At 37.5% G+C, this 20,245-nt stretch overlaps 1 protein-coding gene across 15 annotated transcripts in view; it reads right to left on the bottom strand.

The window, feature by feature from the left end:
* Positions 1–20,245, bottom strand: part of ANKFN1 (ankyrin repeat and fibronectin type III domain containing 1) — a 288,349-nt gene that overhangs the window by 211,594 nt on the left and 56,510 nt on the right. For all 15 annotated transcript variants that reach the window (XM_072940142.1, XM_072940138.1, XM_072940140.1 and 12 more), the window contains one exon: positions 12,844–12,884. Coding sequence is in view for 2 of the 15 variants with exons in the window: in XM_072940137.1 (XP_072796238.1) it covers positions 12,844–12,884 (41 nt within the window). In the remaining 13 variants the exon portion in view is untranslated. The remainder of the gene's footprint in view (positions 1–12,843; positions 12,885–20,245) is intronic.

Below are 20,245 nucleotides of genomic sequence, written 5' to 3'. Positions count from 1 at the left end.
GGTACCCAGCAAATTTCAGGAGGCAACAGATAAGCAAGCAATCAGCAAATGTTTGATAATTCAAATACACGTTATTGAAAGACTTTTTTTGGGAACACACATATTGAGATTAGAAAAATCTTAAAACTAAGACTAAGGAAGTACACTGAAGCTTTAATGGAACAAAAATTGGCCATCGGACTGATCCTTCTCTAAATAAAACCTTCCCCAAAGCAAAGCAGTGGCTTAAATGGGCTTTTACTGAGGAGCGAGTTGACACAAGCTTCAGAAGGCCACGCTGGGACTCCTAGCAAGCTTATCTCATTACTCTCCACTCTCTGCCAGTTCTCTCACTAGAACTACAGAACCAACTCTTCTGCTTAGTGTCTCTGGATCCAGTGATGCTCAGCCCTTCACTGAACATCACTGAGTAACCTCACTCACTACTCACTCACTCACTCAGCTTTTTCATGACCTGGTATTGAGAAAACCTCTCAGAGCTAAGTAATTCCATTTTGCCTGGAGGCTGCTGGGCCCTGAGGTCAAGGCTTGGGCTGTTTTGATGCAATAACTTTGAGTCCTTGAGAGTGTCTACTCTGGGCATGTGGCTTTGGGTGCCAAGCTCACAGGGAAGGAAGCTGAGACATCTTGGAAAAGATATCAACCCAAGCAAAAATGATTCAAGGTGATTTCTCCTCCATCTGGGGAAAATGTTTCAGATGGAGGTATTCCCTTAGAGTAATTCTGCCCTAGCTTCACTTTGATGCCACCACTGAAATCAGAGCATAGGTAGCCTGCCTTTAATCAAGTATCTTCACTTACCATCTCTAGCCTGATGATGAGTACATGCTTGACACACATTTAAAAATTAACATGCTGAGGTTCATAGGTTATGAGTAGAGAAGGAAAGCCAATCATGTACACAGTATTTTAAGTCATCCCTCCCTGCCACACTGTTACCTTCTGTGTGCCACTGAGAACTTCCCTCCATACAGTATCTTGTCCTCCTTCTTGCTTTCTTAGGTACCTTGCCCACCCCATCCTTGTATTTCATAATGTTCTGTGCCTAAACTCTGTGGCCAACTGGCTTCTTCATCACAGTACAATGAAGTTTCACTGAACTGAAGATGTATTCAAAGGCACACAGAATTACAGAACATAACAAACATACAGGTTTTTTTAAAATTTGAAGTATGGTTGATTTGCAATGTTGTGTACAGCATAGTGATTCAGTTTTTTTTCAGATTATATTCCATTATAAATTAATATAAGATATTGAACATAATTTCCTGTGCTATTCACTAAATCCCTGTTGCTTATCTATTTTATGTATAGTAGTTTGTATCTGTTAATCCCTTACTCTTGATTTATCCCTCCCTCCCTCTTCCCATTGGTAACCATAATTTGTTTTCTATGTCTGTGAGTCTGTATCTCTTTTGTATAAAGATTCATTTGTATTGTTTTTTAGATTCCACATATAAGTGACATCATATATTTGTCTTTCTGTGACTTACTTCACTAAGTATAATATTCTCCAAGTCCATTCATATTCTGCAAATGACAATATTTCATTCTTTTTATGGTTGAGTGAAATATTCCAGTGTGTGTGTGTGTGTGTGTGTGTGTGTGTGTGCGTGTGTGTGTGTATTTCATCTTAAGTCAACTGTCTGTTGATGGGCATTTGGGTTTCCATGTCTTAGCTGTTGTGAGTAATGCTGCTGCAGACACCAGGGTGCATATATCTTTTGAATCAGAGTTTTTATTTTTTAGATATTGACCCCTCACTGGTTGCATCATTTGCAAATATTTTCTCTCATTCTGTAGGCTGTCTTTTAATATTGTGGATGGTGTTCTTTGCTGTGCAAAAACTTTTAAGGCTGGTTAGGTCCCTTTTGTTTATTTTTGCTTTTATTTATATAGGTTTTAAATTTTAATAAAAAACATAACATTTGTCAATATCCCTTAATGTAATTGGAGATTAAAACTGTAATTCCAGATTTAAAAGGCATATACATGTATAATTTTAGTAAAGGCAGCCCTTTAAGCACTTTTCCTAAGTTGGTTCTCATGATGAGAAGATTACTGACAACCACCCTAATCCCCTAACTATATTCAGTCCGGTTTACCTACCCGAGAGCTTCCTGGGGTTTCTGCCAAGTTTTACATAAGCCAGTTCAATTTCTGGCTCCCATACCATACCATAGCTTCTAATCTCCATCCAACTATACTTCGTCTAACTACACTAGTGGGCATGAGGTCTTGGTCTCAGGTCAGCGTGTGCTCCTACTTTGGAGGCTTCTCACAAGCAGAGATCCTCTTTCTTTCCTATCTTTGGGTGGTTGAGTACCCAAATGGCGACATTAACTCACTGGGTGATCCTTCCCAGTTGATTTGGGTTTTCTTATTGGCCTTCAGCGTCCTTCTTCAAGCTCTGCTTGTGGTTTGCCTCATTCTTATTGCCGCAACATGTCTGGCTAAGAACTTGGTCTCATTCACTGGATATCTGACATTCCTGTCCTGTCCCGGCTCGGAAATCCCACTGTATCATCATCTTTACAGTGTTAATCTGCTCTACTTGATGATGGTGTGGCAGCACTTGGTGGGGAAAAACAAAATGGAAACAGTTCAGCTGGTTACCATCCACCAAACTGGGATTAGGTCTGGTTGCAGTCCTCCCCAAATGGGTTCATTATGTGTATCTATTCCATTAGCACTTTCCACTATGTGGCTTCTTTTATTCAACATTGTTTGTGAGATTTATTCATGTGGCTGCAGGTAGTTGTGGACTGTGTGGCTATACCACAGTGCATTTCTGTTGGGTATATACAGTAGAATGGAATTGCTAAGTTGTAAAGTCTGCACATGTTCATCTTTAGAAGAAAATGTGTTTTCCAAAGTGGTTGTACCAAATGTCTCATCTACCAGCAGTATATGAGAATGCTGCCTTCTCACCAGTACTTGGTACTTTCTGTCTCTTGTTACGGTCATTTGGTGGACGCCATTTTATTATCTTTGTTTTGCTCCAAATATTGGAGTATATGCTAGAGGTTTCTTGGAGGTACTTTAAACTGGTATCTATTCATGATCTGAGCAGTTAGCTTTTACAGTGTCCTTTATGGAGCTTTGAGTCTCTCTTTTGGTCTGTCTCTCTCCTTTTAAAAGACAAGATGCTTCATAAATCAGGAATAAAGTTACTTTAGCCACTTTAAAGTTACTTTATTTTAGCATTAAAATTGAATTAACATGGAGACGTGATAATCCAGTGTTTCATTGTAAAATTAGCTCTAAAATAATAAATAGTCTTATTCTAAACCATATCCTGAGACTTTAAAAACCACTCTACACCAACAAATTGTTCTGTAACTTCCATAATGGCCACTGATGAAAAGCAATAACAGCTGACCTTAAAACTACCTCTTTGTGTACTTTGGTGCCTTGAAACCCACTTTAACTCTTCTGCAGGATAAAGACTACTTAATCCCTTGTGCACAATGATCCCTGGTTCCATGTGTGAAACCAAGGATATAAATAAGAAAACTATAGGGTGGATACATATTCACTACCTTCATGGGTCTTTCAGACCTGGGAAAACATGATTAATCCAGATTACAAAATAATAAAATGAGTATGTAATCAACTGTTAAATAGGATGTTCTAATGATAATCGCTAAAGTCTTTAATGTTATGTTTATTATATGGTATTATAGGTTTTTTTAACTTAATTTTTCAAATTATTTTGTCCAACTATTTTGTTTTCTTAATTTTAATTTTATTTATTTATTATTTTTCATCTTTTTTTGCGGGGAAGGTAAATAGGTTATTCATTTTTTTTAACAGCAGTACTGGGGATTGAACCCAGGAACACTTGCTAGGCAAGCACTCTACCACTGAGCTATATCCTTGTCTCCTGTATTGTAAGTTTTTGTTTGTTTCCCACATTATACACAAGTTCCATGAAGACAAGGACCACACCTATCTTATTTATTACTGTATTCTCAGTGCTAGTGTAGTGCCTAATATATTATTGTACTTAAATATTTACGAGATTAAACTAAAAGAAGACAAAACATGAATTAGAAATGATTAAGATTTAGGTAGGCAGAAAGGAAAAGGGGGTTTTCTAGGCAGAAAGAAAATACGAGCTTTATACTCGTGTTTCCTTTTATTGTTTTCATCCTTTGTATTTTAAAAATTTCACATAATTATCTCAATTCATTCCCTCAGAAGACTATATAAGTTTATGGGACTCAACTTAATGAAGTAAGTCAAGTATTAAAAAGCTATAGCCTTGTTCACAAACAAAATCAGTAACTCGAAAGAGAACAAATAAAACAGGAAAATGAAGAGATAAATGGAGGGATAAAGCCCTTGAGCTGAGCTTCAGTCTGGAATCAGGACAAGGAAGGACTGAAGTTAGGAAGGGCTGGGAGTTCCACACCTGTAGCTCACTGGGTGATTACAAATCCTTGGTACCAAGTGGAGATCTAAAGCTGGGCTCACTGCTTGCAACCAGGAGGTAATGTAGGTCCTCTTAATGTGTCAAAGGAGGAAGAAAAAGGTTGTTGTCAACTTTCGCTTGCGATACAGTTGTGTTCTAGAGAGGTTGAAGAACCCCCCTCAGCTTTACAAACAGTAAGTGAGTATGGGTCTTGGATCCTGGGTACCCCCCATATCACCATGCCACAGGAACCTAAGCCCCTATTAAGTATTTGGTTGGACTGGGAGTCCTGGGTGGGGGTCTGAGTAGAGGCAACAGAAAAACTTGTAGGTAGGACAGGTGAGGAGAATGGGATGGGAAGAAGGAGACGAAAGTCTCCAAAGAGTAAGATAACCAAAATTTTCAAAGTACAAAGAAACTCAGTGCTAGATAAATGTAAAGGAGAATATAATGACCAAAAAAAAAAAAAAAAGGAAAAAGAAAAGGAAACTACAGTAGATTCTTGAACAATGTGAAGGTTAAGGGCACCAACTCCCTGCACAGTAGAAAACTCATAGGTAACTGTTGACTCCCCCGAAACTTAACTACTAATAACCTACTGGTGACAAGAAGACTTGACAAGATAAGTAAATAGTGAATTAACACATATTTGTATATCATACATATATATTATATATCTACATAATTTTATGCATTCAGGACATATCTTTTCCTTAACTTTGTCAACTATGCTTATTGAAAAAAAAATCCACATACAAGTGGACCCATACAGTTCAAACCTGTGCAATTTAAGGGTCAGCTGTATAGGGAATTCTCATAAGTGACCTTAAATGAAAACATTTAAACCAATATTTGTAAATTGTTTATCAATGTATGTTCAAAAACTACTATTGAGTAGAGAATGCCAGGAATGCGATGATGATTCAGAAAATGCGGTAATTCAGAAAATCTATGAATTTAATACAAATAGATTAATGGAAAAAACCAAAATAATAGCAACAGATTCAGAAAATACTTGATAACTTTCAACACACAATGCTGATTTTTTAAAAAGTCTATTATCCACGGCTTATAGAATCAGAGGTGTCTCCAACTGAGAAATTTCATTCATATGCTGGCCAGTGGCATCCCAAGGAACCAAAACCTTAACTGTGTGAATTTCCTATCTTGGTGTTTGGATTATGTGTGGATTCCCCAAGTGGAAACCAGAGCTAAAATAGCCTCTCCTTGATATCTGTGCTTGTCATTTTGGGCCATCTGCAATCTGAGGAATAAGTAGACGGAGCTGGTCTACAGATGTAGGAGACACTACAAAGCCCAAGAAAGAGTCAGCATCCCTGGTTCTTGATAGCTCTGCATTTCTGATAAAGCTCTGCAATTCCAAATAGTGTGTAAATCCAACTACACTTTGTTTCCTTCTTGTGACTCCCACTAAATATTGACATTCTTACAATTATCTCCTCCCCACTCCCTCTTAACTGGAGCTGCTTTTGCAGTCTGGAAAACTGTTAAGAAAAGATATAATGATAGAATCTTTAAGTCAGTAATCAGTACTAAAGGTGGAAATATATTTTAACAGTAAAGGAGGTGGAAAGTGGCTTCTGAAGACAAAAGATAGTTTCTGATCTTTGATAAAACCCTAAAATAGAGTTAAAAAGATAATGACTTGTAACTTGGGAAAAAATTATTTGTAAATGTTCACAGCTGTTCCCCAACATCTTCTTTCCACTTCCTCTCCCTGCTTCTCCCCAAATACTGCTATCTAAAGATGAAGGACCACTGTAGTACTAGAGATGGCTTGTGCCAGTTTGCAAGGGGCAATTGTTAGATTTTCAGGAATTTGTGAGCTGTTTTTAAACAGCCATTCTTAAAAACTGAATTATGAAAACTCACGATGAAATAACCCGAGTTAAAAAAAAGAGACAAACATGCAAACTCATCACTTCCTATCTGTTTTATGACAACTGATTGTTACCTGTAGGTTATTTGCATCTATTTTATCAGTATGGTGGAAATACCATATAAAGAAAGGTATTATGCACCCCTTCTTAATTCCGTATTCAATGATGTCATGTTGACTGCTTGAAATTGGCTATGGTAGGAGAGTCTACATCAAAGAAATCAACAAATACTACAAATCAAGGCTTGATTTATTGTGTTGTCGATTGTCTAGATTTAAGAAAGTGATGCAGAAAACGTTAATAAAGCAGATAAAGCAAAAAAGGAGTGTTGTGTTTATCGCTGTCCTATTGTGAATGATACAGAAAATTGAGGAAATATTCTATAGTATTCAAAAACTATTATCCAGTTTAGTAAAGAAGTTGCTCATGTTGCTGATGAATGAGTGGATCTGTGACATACATCTTTGCTGCTTCACTTTTGTCTTACTCATTAACATAAATTAAAAAATCAACCACACTTATATGTAGACTACATTTATTCATCAGTTATAGCCATAGGTTGACTACAGGTACAAGAGTTCAGCAAAAATCAGTGAAAGTGTACTGTGAGAATCAGTTGGCTGTATGGAATTTACAATAAAGAGTATTGCATATTTTATTATTATTTGTAAATTGTGTGCTACACATCTACTACATCAGTAAGACTTATACTAAGTATATATATATATGTATATTTAGATACACACACAGATTTATACTATATATGTAATATAATTTCATATATATATATATATATATATATATAAAATTTTTTCCAGAAGCAGCCTGGAAAGGCCACATTGAAATTATACAAGAAATGGAAACAGAAAATAATAGACTAGTAAATTTATTAAGCCTGGAGAACTGGGTATGTGTTAAGAGAGAAGAGGTAAGTGAGAAGAAAAAGCAACACAAGCTAGGATCTTGTTATACAAGCAGCAGGAAGAGAGAGGCACAGTTTCTGAGCAGCTACTATGAGGAATTTGGATAAAGAAGATCTATAGAATATTTTGCCGTGGAATGTGATGTAATTCCTCTTTGAGGGAATTTAGTAAAAATTCACATTATTTTCACTCCTTTTTAGATGACTGTATTTCTTTTAATACATAGCTGCACTTTGATGGGCATGAAGCAGTTGAGTTCAATTTAGGTCACACAGCATTTTGATAAGATCGTTACTGTATTATTATCTGGAGTTAATATGAGTTCACTATGAACAAATTATGCCAAATTTGCCTTTGTTCCTCGTAGGATGGGGTAATTAGTAGCATGTCTTGAAAATAACAACAAAGAAATAATACAATTATTACTACTATTCATTATTATTTTTATATCATTGGTAGCTATTCTATATTCTTTACATGGATTAATTCACTTAATCATCGCAACAACCAAATGAGGCAGATGCAAAAAATTTATAATCATTACATTACAAATCAGGAAATAGACCCAGAGAGGTGGAGAAAATTGCTCCAAAGGATGTAGCTAGCAAAGTCTAGTACAATTAGAATCCAGGCAACCTAGCCCTGAGGGTCACACTGCAGTGCTACAAAATCACAAAGCATTAGCAATACAGCTTAAAATTCATCTTGTTCTTGGTTTGTAAAGGGCACTGATAATCTCTTTTTAGATGGTTCTGTGTCAGGGTGTTGGAAAGCTGCCTGTATTTGATTTTATTGACTGATTTCATAAAAGCATTTATTGAGCATCTGGTTGTTTAACAAATGTCCCAGGACAGATAAAGATTAATAAAACATGATTCCACATTTGAGGAGCTAAAATCCAGATATTCACTCTTTTTTCTTTTTTTTTTTTAAATCAATCTCTTGAATGAAGTTGAGAGGCAAATCAAGTATGACCCAAAACTGGGACAGGATTTGAAATAATTCAAATTCAAGGAGCTCCTAACAGTTTCCACTAATATTCTGAAACTAATCACTGTCACCAGAATAAATGTAAAGGTTTGCATATTCAAAACCGAGTGCATAAATATAGGACTGGAAAAAGAATCTGTTTTTCATAACAGCTTCTATATAACATTGCTAGAAGTTTTAGGATTAACTTCAGGACTAAAGTGCTATTAAAATTTGTGATGTGCTCTTAGGTTATAGTAATAGAAATAACATGTCCAGAAAGAGGTTCTTTTTTTTTTTTCTCTTGGAGCTCTGCAGTGGTCAGCCATCTTGGCAGTATTCTTTCTAGTTCAGGCTGTAACATTTTAAGAGGGACATTGAAAAATGTGACTGAGACAAATGGAAAAGCGTAACTACACCGAGTCATATGAAGAATGGCTGAAGGAACTGAGGATGTTTAGCCTGGACAAGGAAGACTCCAAGAGTATAGGGGATCAGATTCCAAAATATTTGGAGGGTTGTCATGTGGAAGGAGGAGTGGACTTCTGAGCTGCTCCAGAAGGCAAAACTAGCACAAACCACCTGAAGGTTATCTCAGGTTAACAAAAGAAAGTTGGAAGAGTTGAGCTATTAAAAAACAGATTGGGTTTCCACAGGCTAGAGAAAGGGCTCCTAGAGAGGGCGTTGTGAGGAGGACGCTTGGGGTGTGCTGTTGAACTGCATCATGTTGGAAGCATCTTCTGACATTAAAACCCCATGATTTATAATGACTTAACACAGACAATTCCCTGCACCTTTAGGACACACACAGGAAGATCATATTTTCCCCCAAATATTTGAAAATGATACAATTAACCTATGAGTAGCAATTATCTTTATATTTTTTTCTAGAAGCAAAAGGAGCAGTGACATTTAGGTCATGAAAAGAGAAGAAATAAGTGGCCAGGGCAATCGCCTTTATGCACAGAAATCCTGGGAAAAAGGGTATAAGCCCTGGGATGTCTACTCCGTGGAGAACAGGGGGTTATTTTGCTACAAAGAAGTGAATAGGGAGGGAATACATGGTTCGCGCTGGATGCAACTTTAAGTCCTTCAGCACAGTGCCTGGCACTCAGAAGAAAAGCAAACACAAGTCAGCAAAGCCTTTCCAGGGGTGATGAATAGAAACAACACAATTACTCGCATGTAGATCAAGGCTACATCCACGCACTGCCTCTGCAGTACGGACCACAGAGCTCCCTCTACAAAGAGACGAAGGCAAGAATTCTGGCATGTGGCTCTTTAGGTAATTTACACAAACCAGGTTAATGTAATTGGCAAGTGGACACCTAAAGATGGACTATTTAAAAAGAACCCCATCAAGGCCAGAAGATGCTGAGGGGAGCCAGTAGAATAGACAGCTCTAGGCTTGTTGAATACAGGGAAAAAAGAAAAAAAGAGATTGAGATGGCAATCCGGACAAAGCTCTGCAGAGAGTCAAGAAGAGTTAAGGGGAACAGACCTTTGCCTGGTTGATGAAAGCCCCAGATAAAATCCCAACCACGCCATGCAATTTATTAAAGGCTGTTTCTTCCCCGCTAAACAACCAGCTTCCACGCGTCTCAAGAATTCTTTCTGACTTATTTCATTAACATTTCCTTCTCTTTCTGAAGTGGTCAGAGCCCCAGGGAATCTCTCTCTCTCCCCACTCCGCCTTGCCTCCAACCAGTGGGGCATTGAATGAGAGCCAGAGTGTTGTCTGTGTAAAGAGAAATTGCAAAACCACAAATTGCAGAAAATCGTTACTGCCAAAAATCGAAAGGAACGCACAATATCACCAGGCCTCTTAAAAAGCAATTGTGAATTTTACAGGCCTCTGGATAATTCAGGTTTGTTTGGCAACTTTCTCACCCATACCACCCAGAAGACCATTCCCTTCCACCAGAGGCAGTGGTCCCAAAGAAGATGTGTTGTTGAAAGGAAACAAAAAACGTGGATATAATTCCTTCTAGGGGCATGATCTGGCCCAATATGGTTCTTTTTCTTCTATTGTGTAGTATTGCTGTAAGGGCCCAAAAGTTGCTCCCAGAGTCCCAGTGACTCCCACTAAAACAGAAAGAGCCTCCAATAACCTAATAAGAATCCCAAGATCTAAAGCATTTTTAGATGGTAAAATCTTTTCGAAAAGTTAACGTTATTATCACAACCAGCCTTTGATGGAGGCAGGAAAATGTTTTTCTTCCTACTCTCCCCGCCGACCCCATAATAAAGACATTTCGAAAATGAGGGATTAACTAAAATTCTCAAAATCATACCAGTCGCCAGTAGTGGTCTGGGACTCACACATGCACCTTCTGATTTTCACTCCTGAGTTCCTTCCATCATCTGTCCTTTTTCTCCAAGGGGGCACACCTTCCTGCTTGGCTAAGGCTTTCCTCCATCAGTGGGGTGGGGGTTTTACAGGGCGTGTACACATTTCAGGACTTTGACTTGGACAGCCTCCTGCCACTCACTGTGGATGGAAGCCTCGTCTGAACGGAGCGCTGATTAGGCGGTTCTCCCTTTGCATGGACTGCATAATACAGTCATCATCAGGACAAAGGGGTAACTCCAGAGGGACCCAATGAGTCAGGCTGCCAAAATGACCCCAAGTCACAATTGTCTGGTGATTTTAATGCATTTCCATGACTCCGTAGGTCAGACCAACTTTGTGCCAGTTGCTCAGAGATGCCATGGGGAAGCATTTTCTCTGGACTGTGTAAAATTCCAGTGCAAGTTTACTAAGAATATTTAAGAATTAAATAGGTCACCAGGTACTTTCTATGTCCTTGAGAAAAAAATGTAAAAAATAAAGTGATCACAAATTGACCTAAGGTGAGATAACTAGACTTCCCCCAGAGATGGGAGGTAAAAAGTGCTTTCAAGTGAAATTTTGATAAAGAGATCTTGGGGTAATTATATATATATATATATATATACACACACACACACATTTATAGTTACATGTTTGCATATGATTCAAAATGCTGCCTTAAATTGCCTAATTTCATCTAATTTTCACCATGAACACATACCAACCATTTTTTTTACTATTTAACATTAAATCACTTAAAAGCAGTAGAAACCTAAATAGGCAGAAACAGTATGACAAAGAGCTACCAAATATGAATATGCAGGAAAGGAAACACAGGTGGTCTCCTCTGAATGGTGTTCTGTGTTCAAAACACAGAATCCAGTGAAAAATTAACATTTGCACAAACAAAATATGACAGCACGTGAAAAGGGAGGCTGCTCATAAAATCTAACATGACTTCATTGGTAAAAGCTGCTTAAAACATTCATAACATGCAGGTGTCTTGATAATGCAGTAAAGACAAAGCAATATAATACAGAGCTTGACATTTTACAGGATTCCAGGGACTGCATAATACTTTGACATAAAATTTGAATGATTTTAAGGGTGATGTTTCTTGTGCTGATGTTTGAATATTTGGCGGAATAGCAGTGAGATCAATTTATTCTAGAGAACCAACGAAAACCAGCAGCTAGGGAAGTCAGTAAAAATTAAGTTTTTCTAACAGTTCAGCTGAACACATCATTTTCTCAGGGACTGGATGATTCAGAAGAGAATTCATTAGAACGTGTATAGTATGTAGAATTCAGGTGAGACCTCTGGATTCCCTTGGGTCCAAGACTGTCTAATTAAATGCTTCAGTGACTGCTGAGATGCAACCTCCATTAGAAATTCTGCATTAATCAGGAGCTGAGAGCTGATGGACTCTCCTTCGTTTACCTGGATCCATCATCTACCTTATTATGGTTGTTGATCTGCTGCAGACTTATCGGCAGTAACAAAAAACTCACTGACATTTAAGCTACTTTTGAATAGCTAGAGTTTTTATATTGAATCCACACATATCCTGTTGTTTTTTTTTTGAATTTGGATATTATCAAATTATTTCAGAGACAGATGGGATGTTCATATTTTCTGGTTAAAATCATTACACACATTTCATTTAAAAAAAAAAAAGAAGAGGAAAAAATTACATCTTAATTCCCAGAGGCAATATTTTACCAGAACTTTTGGTTCAGACTTGGTGTAATTTTATTTGGTCTTTTAGGATAGAGGGTGTTAGTAATTTGGGTAGGGACACTGGGAGTACCAAGAGTAAAGAAATATAATACACAGGAGATTCATTCTAGGAAGAACACTGGTTTAAAGAGTGGCAGAAATGCAGTACACACAGGAAGGAATTATTACAATAACTACCATGCTGTTAAGCATGAAATAGTCTGTGACTGTGACGAGCGACTGGGCAAAGAGAAATAAATCAGTCATTTCAGAGAACCTGAATATTCAAAGGTTTGGGTCATAAAGTTTGAAAGAATATTACCTAATTTTTTCCTTTTACTTTTTTTCTAGCTTTTTCGATGCAACCTAGTCACAACCACAATCTGTTTCCCAAACAGTTTATAAAGTGCTCCACGATGTTATATAAATCGATAGTGTGAAATATCAAATTCAAACTGGCACTGTCTTTATTGAGCCAGACTTTAAAAATGCAGCAATGGGAGATGGGAGCCTTAAAGATTAGGAGATTTTAGGAATTATAGCTGAGAAGTAGGTACCATTTCAAGGAAGAAATGTACTTACATTTTGCTGCAGGTGAAATGCCGGTCTTTAAAGGGTAGTCTCTGAAACAAAGAGAGAAAAAAGTATGTTAAAAAAAATGTCCAAGTAACCAATTCAAAGTGGAAAAGGCATTGAATTGCTTTTGAAGGTGTGATCACTGATTGGAAAAATGAGAAGCCTAGAGATGAAATTATTTCTCTTGGGAAACTCTTCTTGGGGGTACAGGGAGCTGTAGCCCACAAAGAAAGGACATAAGTCAACTGCACGCTCAGCTCTCTGCCCCTGAACATCCTTGAATTTCAAGATCACTTGATGCTCATTTAGTCCCCCAGGTCTGATCCCCAGCTAGAAGAAATATGAAGAGTCTAGCTGCATGTGCCAATGGCTCAGACGCATCATCCTCTTGCTTCTGGTTCATACTGACATTTCATCTTGTTCTCAAAGGCCCAGTTCTGACACTTTGTTCCATTAAGTGAAACTCCTCCTAAAAATTATCATTTTTCTCAATTCATGTTGATTGGGGCAAGTGGACAAGTTTTCTTTTCCAAGAAGTAAAAAGCTTTTCTGGGGAGTAGTGGGAGGTAGGGATTAAAGTCAATGCCAACTTTCTCTTTACTCAAGATGGCAGTGAAAGGAGAGGAAAAATTAGACTGTACCTATGCTTAGGAGTTTGCCAGTTGTGTAGGTAATTTCTTCAGTGTGGCATCCCACCAGAAAATTGAGCTTGCTTCCAAATCCATTTTTTTTTATCTATTGTGGTTATATCCAAAGGGGAAGTTTTCAGGGTAATGGGTTTAATTGGGGATGGCAGGCAAGTCCTTATGATTGATAGGGACTACTTGTATTCCGAGATTCAAACAGCTCCGGTCATTTCCCAGACTGAACATCTAAGTCATTGTGTCCTCAGACCTACAAAAAGACCTTGCCATGCCACCCACATGGGTCTGGATAAGTCAGCTTAGTCACTTTAGTGAGCAATATTTTTCCAAGCTCTTCCATTTTTAGTAATAGTGTGACTTTGGCAAACAGATTCTATGCTCTGGGCTTGAGAGAAACAATAATAATGGCTATTTCAAAGAACTGTTGTAAAGGTTAAATAAGATAATATATGGAAAACATAACATAGTAACATAAGGCTGGCTCATGGTAGGGACTCAGTGTTACCTGGTGTTATTACTGTTACTGTTATTATTATTATCAGAAGGCTGATTTGGAAAACCAAATTAAGAAGATAGTTCAGACAGAAATCAGTTGCATTTCTTTACACTAACAGTAAAATAGCAAGAAAAGAAAGAAACAATCCCTTTTAAAATCACATCCAAAACAATGTAATACTTAGGAATAAGTCTGACCAAGGAGGTAAAAGACTTATCTATGGAGAACTACAAAACATTGATTAAAGAAATTTAAGATGACTTAAAGAAATGGAAAGATATCCCATGCTCTTGGATTGGAAGAATCAATATTGCTAAAATGGTCATACTGCCCAAGGCAATCTACAGATTTAATGTGATCCTTATCAAGTTACCTATGACATTTTTCATAGAACTAGAACAAATAGCCCTAAAATTATATGGAATCACAAAAGATCCAGAATTGTCAAGGTAATATTGAAGAAAAAGAATGAAGATAGAGGAATAATCCTCTCAGACTTCAGACAATATTACAAAACTACAGTAATCAAAACAGCATGCTATTGACATAAAAACAGACACATCGATCAATGGAAAAGAATAGAGAGCCCAGAAATAAACCCATAGACCCATGGTCAATTAGTCTTTGACAATGGAGACAAGAATACACAATGGAGAAAAGAGTCTCTATAGCAAAGTGGTGTTGGGAGAACTGGACAGTAGCATGTAAATCACTGAAGTTAGAATGCTCCCTCAAACCATGCACAAAAATAAACTCAAAATGGCTGAAAGACTTAAATATAAGACAAGACATAATAAAACTCCTAGAAGAAAACATAGGCAAAACATTCCCTAACATTAATCCTAGCAATGTTCTCCTAGGACAGCCTACCCAGGCAATAGGAAAAAAAAAAAAAGCAAAAGAACAAATGGGACCTAATTAAACTTATAAGCTTTTGCATAGCAAAGGAAACCATAAGTAAAACAAAATGACAACCTATGAAATGGGAGAAAATATTTACAAATGATGCAACTGACAAATTTCCAGAATAAGTAAACAGCTCATACAACTTAATAACAAAACAAAACAAAACAAAACAAAACCCAATCCAAAAATGGGCAGAAGATCTAAACAAGCAATTCTCCAATGAAGGCATACAAATGGCCAATAGGCACATGAAAAAATACTCAATATTGCTAATTATCAGATAAATGCAAACCAAAGCTACAATGAGGTATTACCTCACACCAGTTGGAATGGCCACCATTCAAAAGTCCACAAATGGTAAATGCTGGAGAGAGTATGGAGAAAAGGGAACCCTCCTAATGCTGCTGGTGGGAATGTAGTTTGGTGCCGCCATTATGGAAAACAGTATGGAGATTCCTCATAAGACTAAAAATAGGCTTACCATATGATCCAGCAATCCCACTCCTGGGCATATATTCAGAAGGAACTCTAATTCAAAAAGATACATGCACTCCAGTGTTCATAGCAGCACTATATACAATAGCCAAGACATGGAAGTAACCGAAATGTCCAACAGCAGATGACTGGATAAAGAAGTTGTGGTATATTTATATAATGGAATACTATTTAGCCATAAAAAGCATAAAATAATGCTATTTTCAGCAACATGGATGTATCTAGAGATTGTTATTCTAAGTAAACTAGAAAGAGAAAGAAAAATACCATATGATATCACGTATATGTGGAATCTAAAAAAGGAAAAAAAGAGGACACTAATGAACTCATCTAAAAAACAGAAACAGACTCACAGATATAGTAAACAATCTTATGGTTACTGGGGGAAAGGGGGTAGAAAGGGATAAATTTGGGAGTTTGAGATTTGCAAATGTTAGCCACAATATATAAAAATAGATTTAAAAACATATTTCTTCTGTATAGCACAGGGAACTATATTCAGTATCTTGTAATAACCTTTAATGAAGAAGAATATGAAAACGAATATATGAATGTCTATGAATGACTGGGACACTGTGCTGTACACCAGAAGCTGACACACTGTAACTGACTAGTCTTCAATTAAAAAAAAAAAGAATAAGAAAATGTTATAAACCAGAAGAAGGGGGGCGGGTATAGCTCAGTGGTAGAACGCATGCTCAGCATGTGCGAGGTCCTGGGTTCAATCCCCAGTACCTCCATTAAATAAACAAACAAACAAACAAACAAACAAACAAACGAATGAATGAATGTGACTTCACCCCCTCAAAAAAAGATGATGTCCCAAATCAGAAGAAGAAGAAGAAGAAAAAAAAGAAGATAGGATAAGTCCATGAAATTGGAGCTAGGAAGGTAGCTACAGTTTTATTTGGGTAAGATGTCTCCACTCTTGGCAGTCAAAGCTGTACCATTTTCTCAAATTTCTCTCCCGGAGGGCATTCCTCAAATCTTCATTCCTCCAACTGCTGAGTATAATTTGAGTTAGATCCAAATCCACATTGGAAAATCCCTAAATATTTTAGCAAGCCATCTAATTCCTCATGTACTGTCATGGAGGTGACTGGGGACAGGGCTCCTAGATTGGCAAAGTACTAAATTATTGAACTGCTGGGCTCAGGAAGAATTGCGATAATCCTTCTTCCAGAGTTCTTTATACAAGTTAGGTGCACAACGCACTTTTACTGAGTTGAATTTTTTAGATGGATCCTACGGTGTGACTCAGCAAGACGTCACGTGTGTCACTGACTGAAAGGAGTGAGGAACATTCCTCTGACCTCCCCCTGACATACATTCCCCTCCAGTTCTTGCCCCTCCAGACAAAAAAAGTGTCCCGAAAATTCTTCTGAAATTGGGAAGCCTTCAGCTCCTTTGAGGAACTTGTTGCTAGGAAACAAATTTAGAACGTTCTCACCTACTGAGAAAACTTTTTATGACTGCCTCAAATAACAGGATCTTCTTTAGATGCAAAAGTATTAACAAAGAAAACTGTCTGTTATTCACAGATTCATCGGACAAGAGCTCTTCGTTTGGGCAACAATTTCACAGCAATATCAAACTATTCAGAGCCATCCTTGAGACTACATTATGTCTTTTTCCAATGCGGTGGTACCAGCCTTTTTTCTTGGGGTACAAAATAAATAAAGCTGTTAAGAATACTGTGGTGGTGAGGTTTCACAGACCATTGAAAACCTTAAAAACTTGCCTTGGCTTTTCTAAATTTATTTCCACATTAGAAAAAGAAAATCTGGGCTCTTAAAGGAGAAAGAGAGCCCTTCAAATGAATAATTAACTTATCTGCTAAATGTTTATTGAGTGCCTGGTACATGCAGGACATTGTGCTAGGCCTTAATAATACATTTCGCATCCTCCTGATAATGTTTGTCTGGTTGGAGAGACAACTCTACCATTTGAAGGGATCATGTGATGACATAACGCAAAATTACAATGTGGTCGGTGAGGAGAGAAGGCGGTCTTTGACGATCCAATCCAGAAAGAGAAATCAGGGAGGTCTAGTTGGGGAAGTGTTAGGATAATCTCTGAAGAAAAATTCATATTTAATAATAATAGGAGCTAACACTGCTGAGTGCTTAATGCAGCAGGAACTGTCCTAAGTGCCTTTATATGCACTGATTTACTTATTACTCATAGCACGTAGAGAGGTACTATTCCTACCCTAAGGTAGGAGTTAAGAAGGCAATTGGGGAGAGTGCAGCCCTCCAGACAAAGGCACACCATCAAGGGCACAGGGCAGGAGGAAGTGGCTCCTTTGAGAACCAACAGACCCAGCCACCATTTGCCTTATTCTACACACATTTCAGCAGAGTCCATTCCTCCACCACTTGGGAGTCTTTGGAGCGTGATAGACGGGGCACTTCTGGTATCAATCCTGGATGACTTTAATTATGGAAGCCTAGCCTCTGCTCCCACTGCAGGGAGATGCGAGGCACATCTAGTTCCCCAAAGGTGTACGAGACCAGCAAGTTACCATTCTCAGGTCATGGTAGCACTTGGGCCTGATTCAGTTGCCAGGGCCACATGGAATGGACCTTGTCCCAAGCCCTTGGATACCTTCTCTGATCTCCTTGCTAGAAATCCAGTCTCCTGTGCTCTGATGATCACTGAAATCTATCAACTTATGGTCCTGGAGCAACTGATCTCTAGACCAAAGCGTCCAACCAAAGGATTCTCCGTACCACCCATCAATCTCAATGTCTCACCCTGGTTCCTGTGGTTGATACCATCTGGTTATGATCTGTAACCTACAATCGACACTCGTTAAGACAAAGACAGCTTAGTAATTTTGAAATGTTCTCTGCTGACTGAACTATTTGGCTTGAGTTGTCTGCTATTTAAAATTTTTACAATACGCAAAAAAATTGCATGGATGTGTGTATAATTGAATAATATAACATGGAGTCAAATCTATATACCTGTTCTATAAAATACACAATAGGCTAGTTCCTACATGGTCAAGATTATAAGTTTCAAGATGAAGTGGCTGCCACTTTCTTATTCTCAATATTGAATTAATTCTATTTTATGTTCATTTCAATTATTTGCTTATTGCCATGGTAAGGATACTTATTCTCTATTCCACATATTCCCAGGAGTGCTGGGAACCAACAGTCTTTTAAATTACCTGGGAAATTAATTTAAGGAAACCAATGCAGGTTTTATATAAGGTAGAATGTGCCAATTATTGGGTAATAATAATAATAATAATAATAATAATAATTGGTGAACGGTGGATTTTTTTTTTTCCACTTTGGTCAAGTGTTCTTTAAAACCCGAGACTACGTGCTGCTGCTGTTGGGAGTCTGAGGATCTCTGCCCAGAGCTCCCACTCTGAAGGGAGAGGCAGTGGTATCAGAGGCTCAGGAGTTCAGTCTGCATTCCTCCAGGGACCTCCAGTGTGACCTCACACCATATGTTTCATGTTTATGGAAGCACACATACATACACAAACCTTTATGTAGCTCAGTGCCTTTGCCTATAGAATGGAAATGACAGTAGCTCCTGCATCTCTCCTTATAAGAGGAATCATGCCTATAAAGCACTTGGCAGACACCTTGCCCATTCTAAATGCTTAACATATGATAGTTATGATGGCCTTTATTGAGTGCAAACTGAAAAATTACCTTTCAAAGAATTGCACTTTCCATTTGGATCAGAATGTTCTTTAAATGATTATCAAACATGCCATCTCCAACCTCTTTTGTCTCTGACTTTGGATTTTGATTTGATCCGAAGTGAGTTCTTCTTTAAAAAGTCATAGTTGATTGGCTTTTCATGATGGTTAATAATTTTGCTAACAGTGGCTTTTTAATTTCTTTTTTTTTTTTGCGGCTAGTGTTTTAAGAGTTTTATAAACATTTCCAGTTGCTTCTTTTATGGTATCGGAATTTCACTGTTGTTTTTTTTTTCCTGGTTTTGACTCTGTGCCTCTGCCCCGAGAACTCAGTGAACCCTTCCGTTGCCCTGCCATGTTTACTTATAAACGGCTTCTTGTGTTTTGATTTCTTTCTACCTCTTACACAGTAAAAAAGTTTAATTAAGTCAGCAATTTTCATTACAGAAAATTTGGAAAATACAAAAGAGCACCAAAATGAATTAAAAGAGTTCACAGCCTCACAGATTTATTCTGAAGTATATAAAGAAGTAAATGTCTTGCCCAACACTGTAGCCTCATTTCCCAGAGGTAATACTATGTGAGGGTATCAATAGCATATGAGGGTATCACTCCAAATTTTTTATGCTTTTGAAAGCAAATATACATATGTAAGCCTTCATACATATACTCATATACCATTAAAATTCTTTCAACAAAACAAGGTCATGCTACATAATTCTTTATAATATGCTTTTATTCTCTTAATAGTATTTTTGTGGACATACATTCCAAGTCAGTCTATATGCATCTCATGTTTTTTTTTTAGTGGCTAAATAGAAATTCATTTATGTTCATGCCCTAATTTATTTAACCAGTCCCAGTACTGATGAACATTTAGGTGGCTTGTAATTTTTTTGCTATTACAGTAAGCTTGCAATGAGAAGGCATTTGGAACTTTTTTTAAAGACTCATGCCTTAATATGGTAGGATAGTTCCTAGAATTGTGAGTACTTTATAATAGGGTATATGCAGCTTAATATTAGTTGGAGAGTCCTAATTACTCTTCAAGAAGGTTGAACCTATTCACCCTTTATAATAGGATGTATCCTCCATGCATAGCTGTCACTTTGCACACATAATGTCTATTTCTCTGAAGTTTTTTTCTCTACGTGATAATTCTTCCAAGTTTCAAGATACTTAATTCAGTTTTCAGCAATG

This window comes from Vicugna pacos, chromosome 16, assembly GCF_048564905.1.
Source record: "Vicugna pacos chromosome 16, VicPac4, whole genome shotgun sequence".
NCBI lineage: Eukaryota > Metazoa > Chordata > Mammalia > Artiodactyla > Camelidae > Vicugna > Vicugna pacos.
The sequence above is the reverse complement of the archived record's forward strand: the minus strand, read 5'-3'. Positions and strand labels throughout refer to the sequence as shown.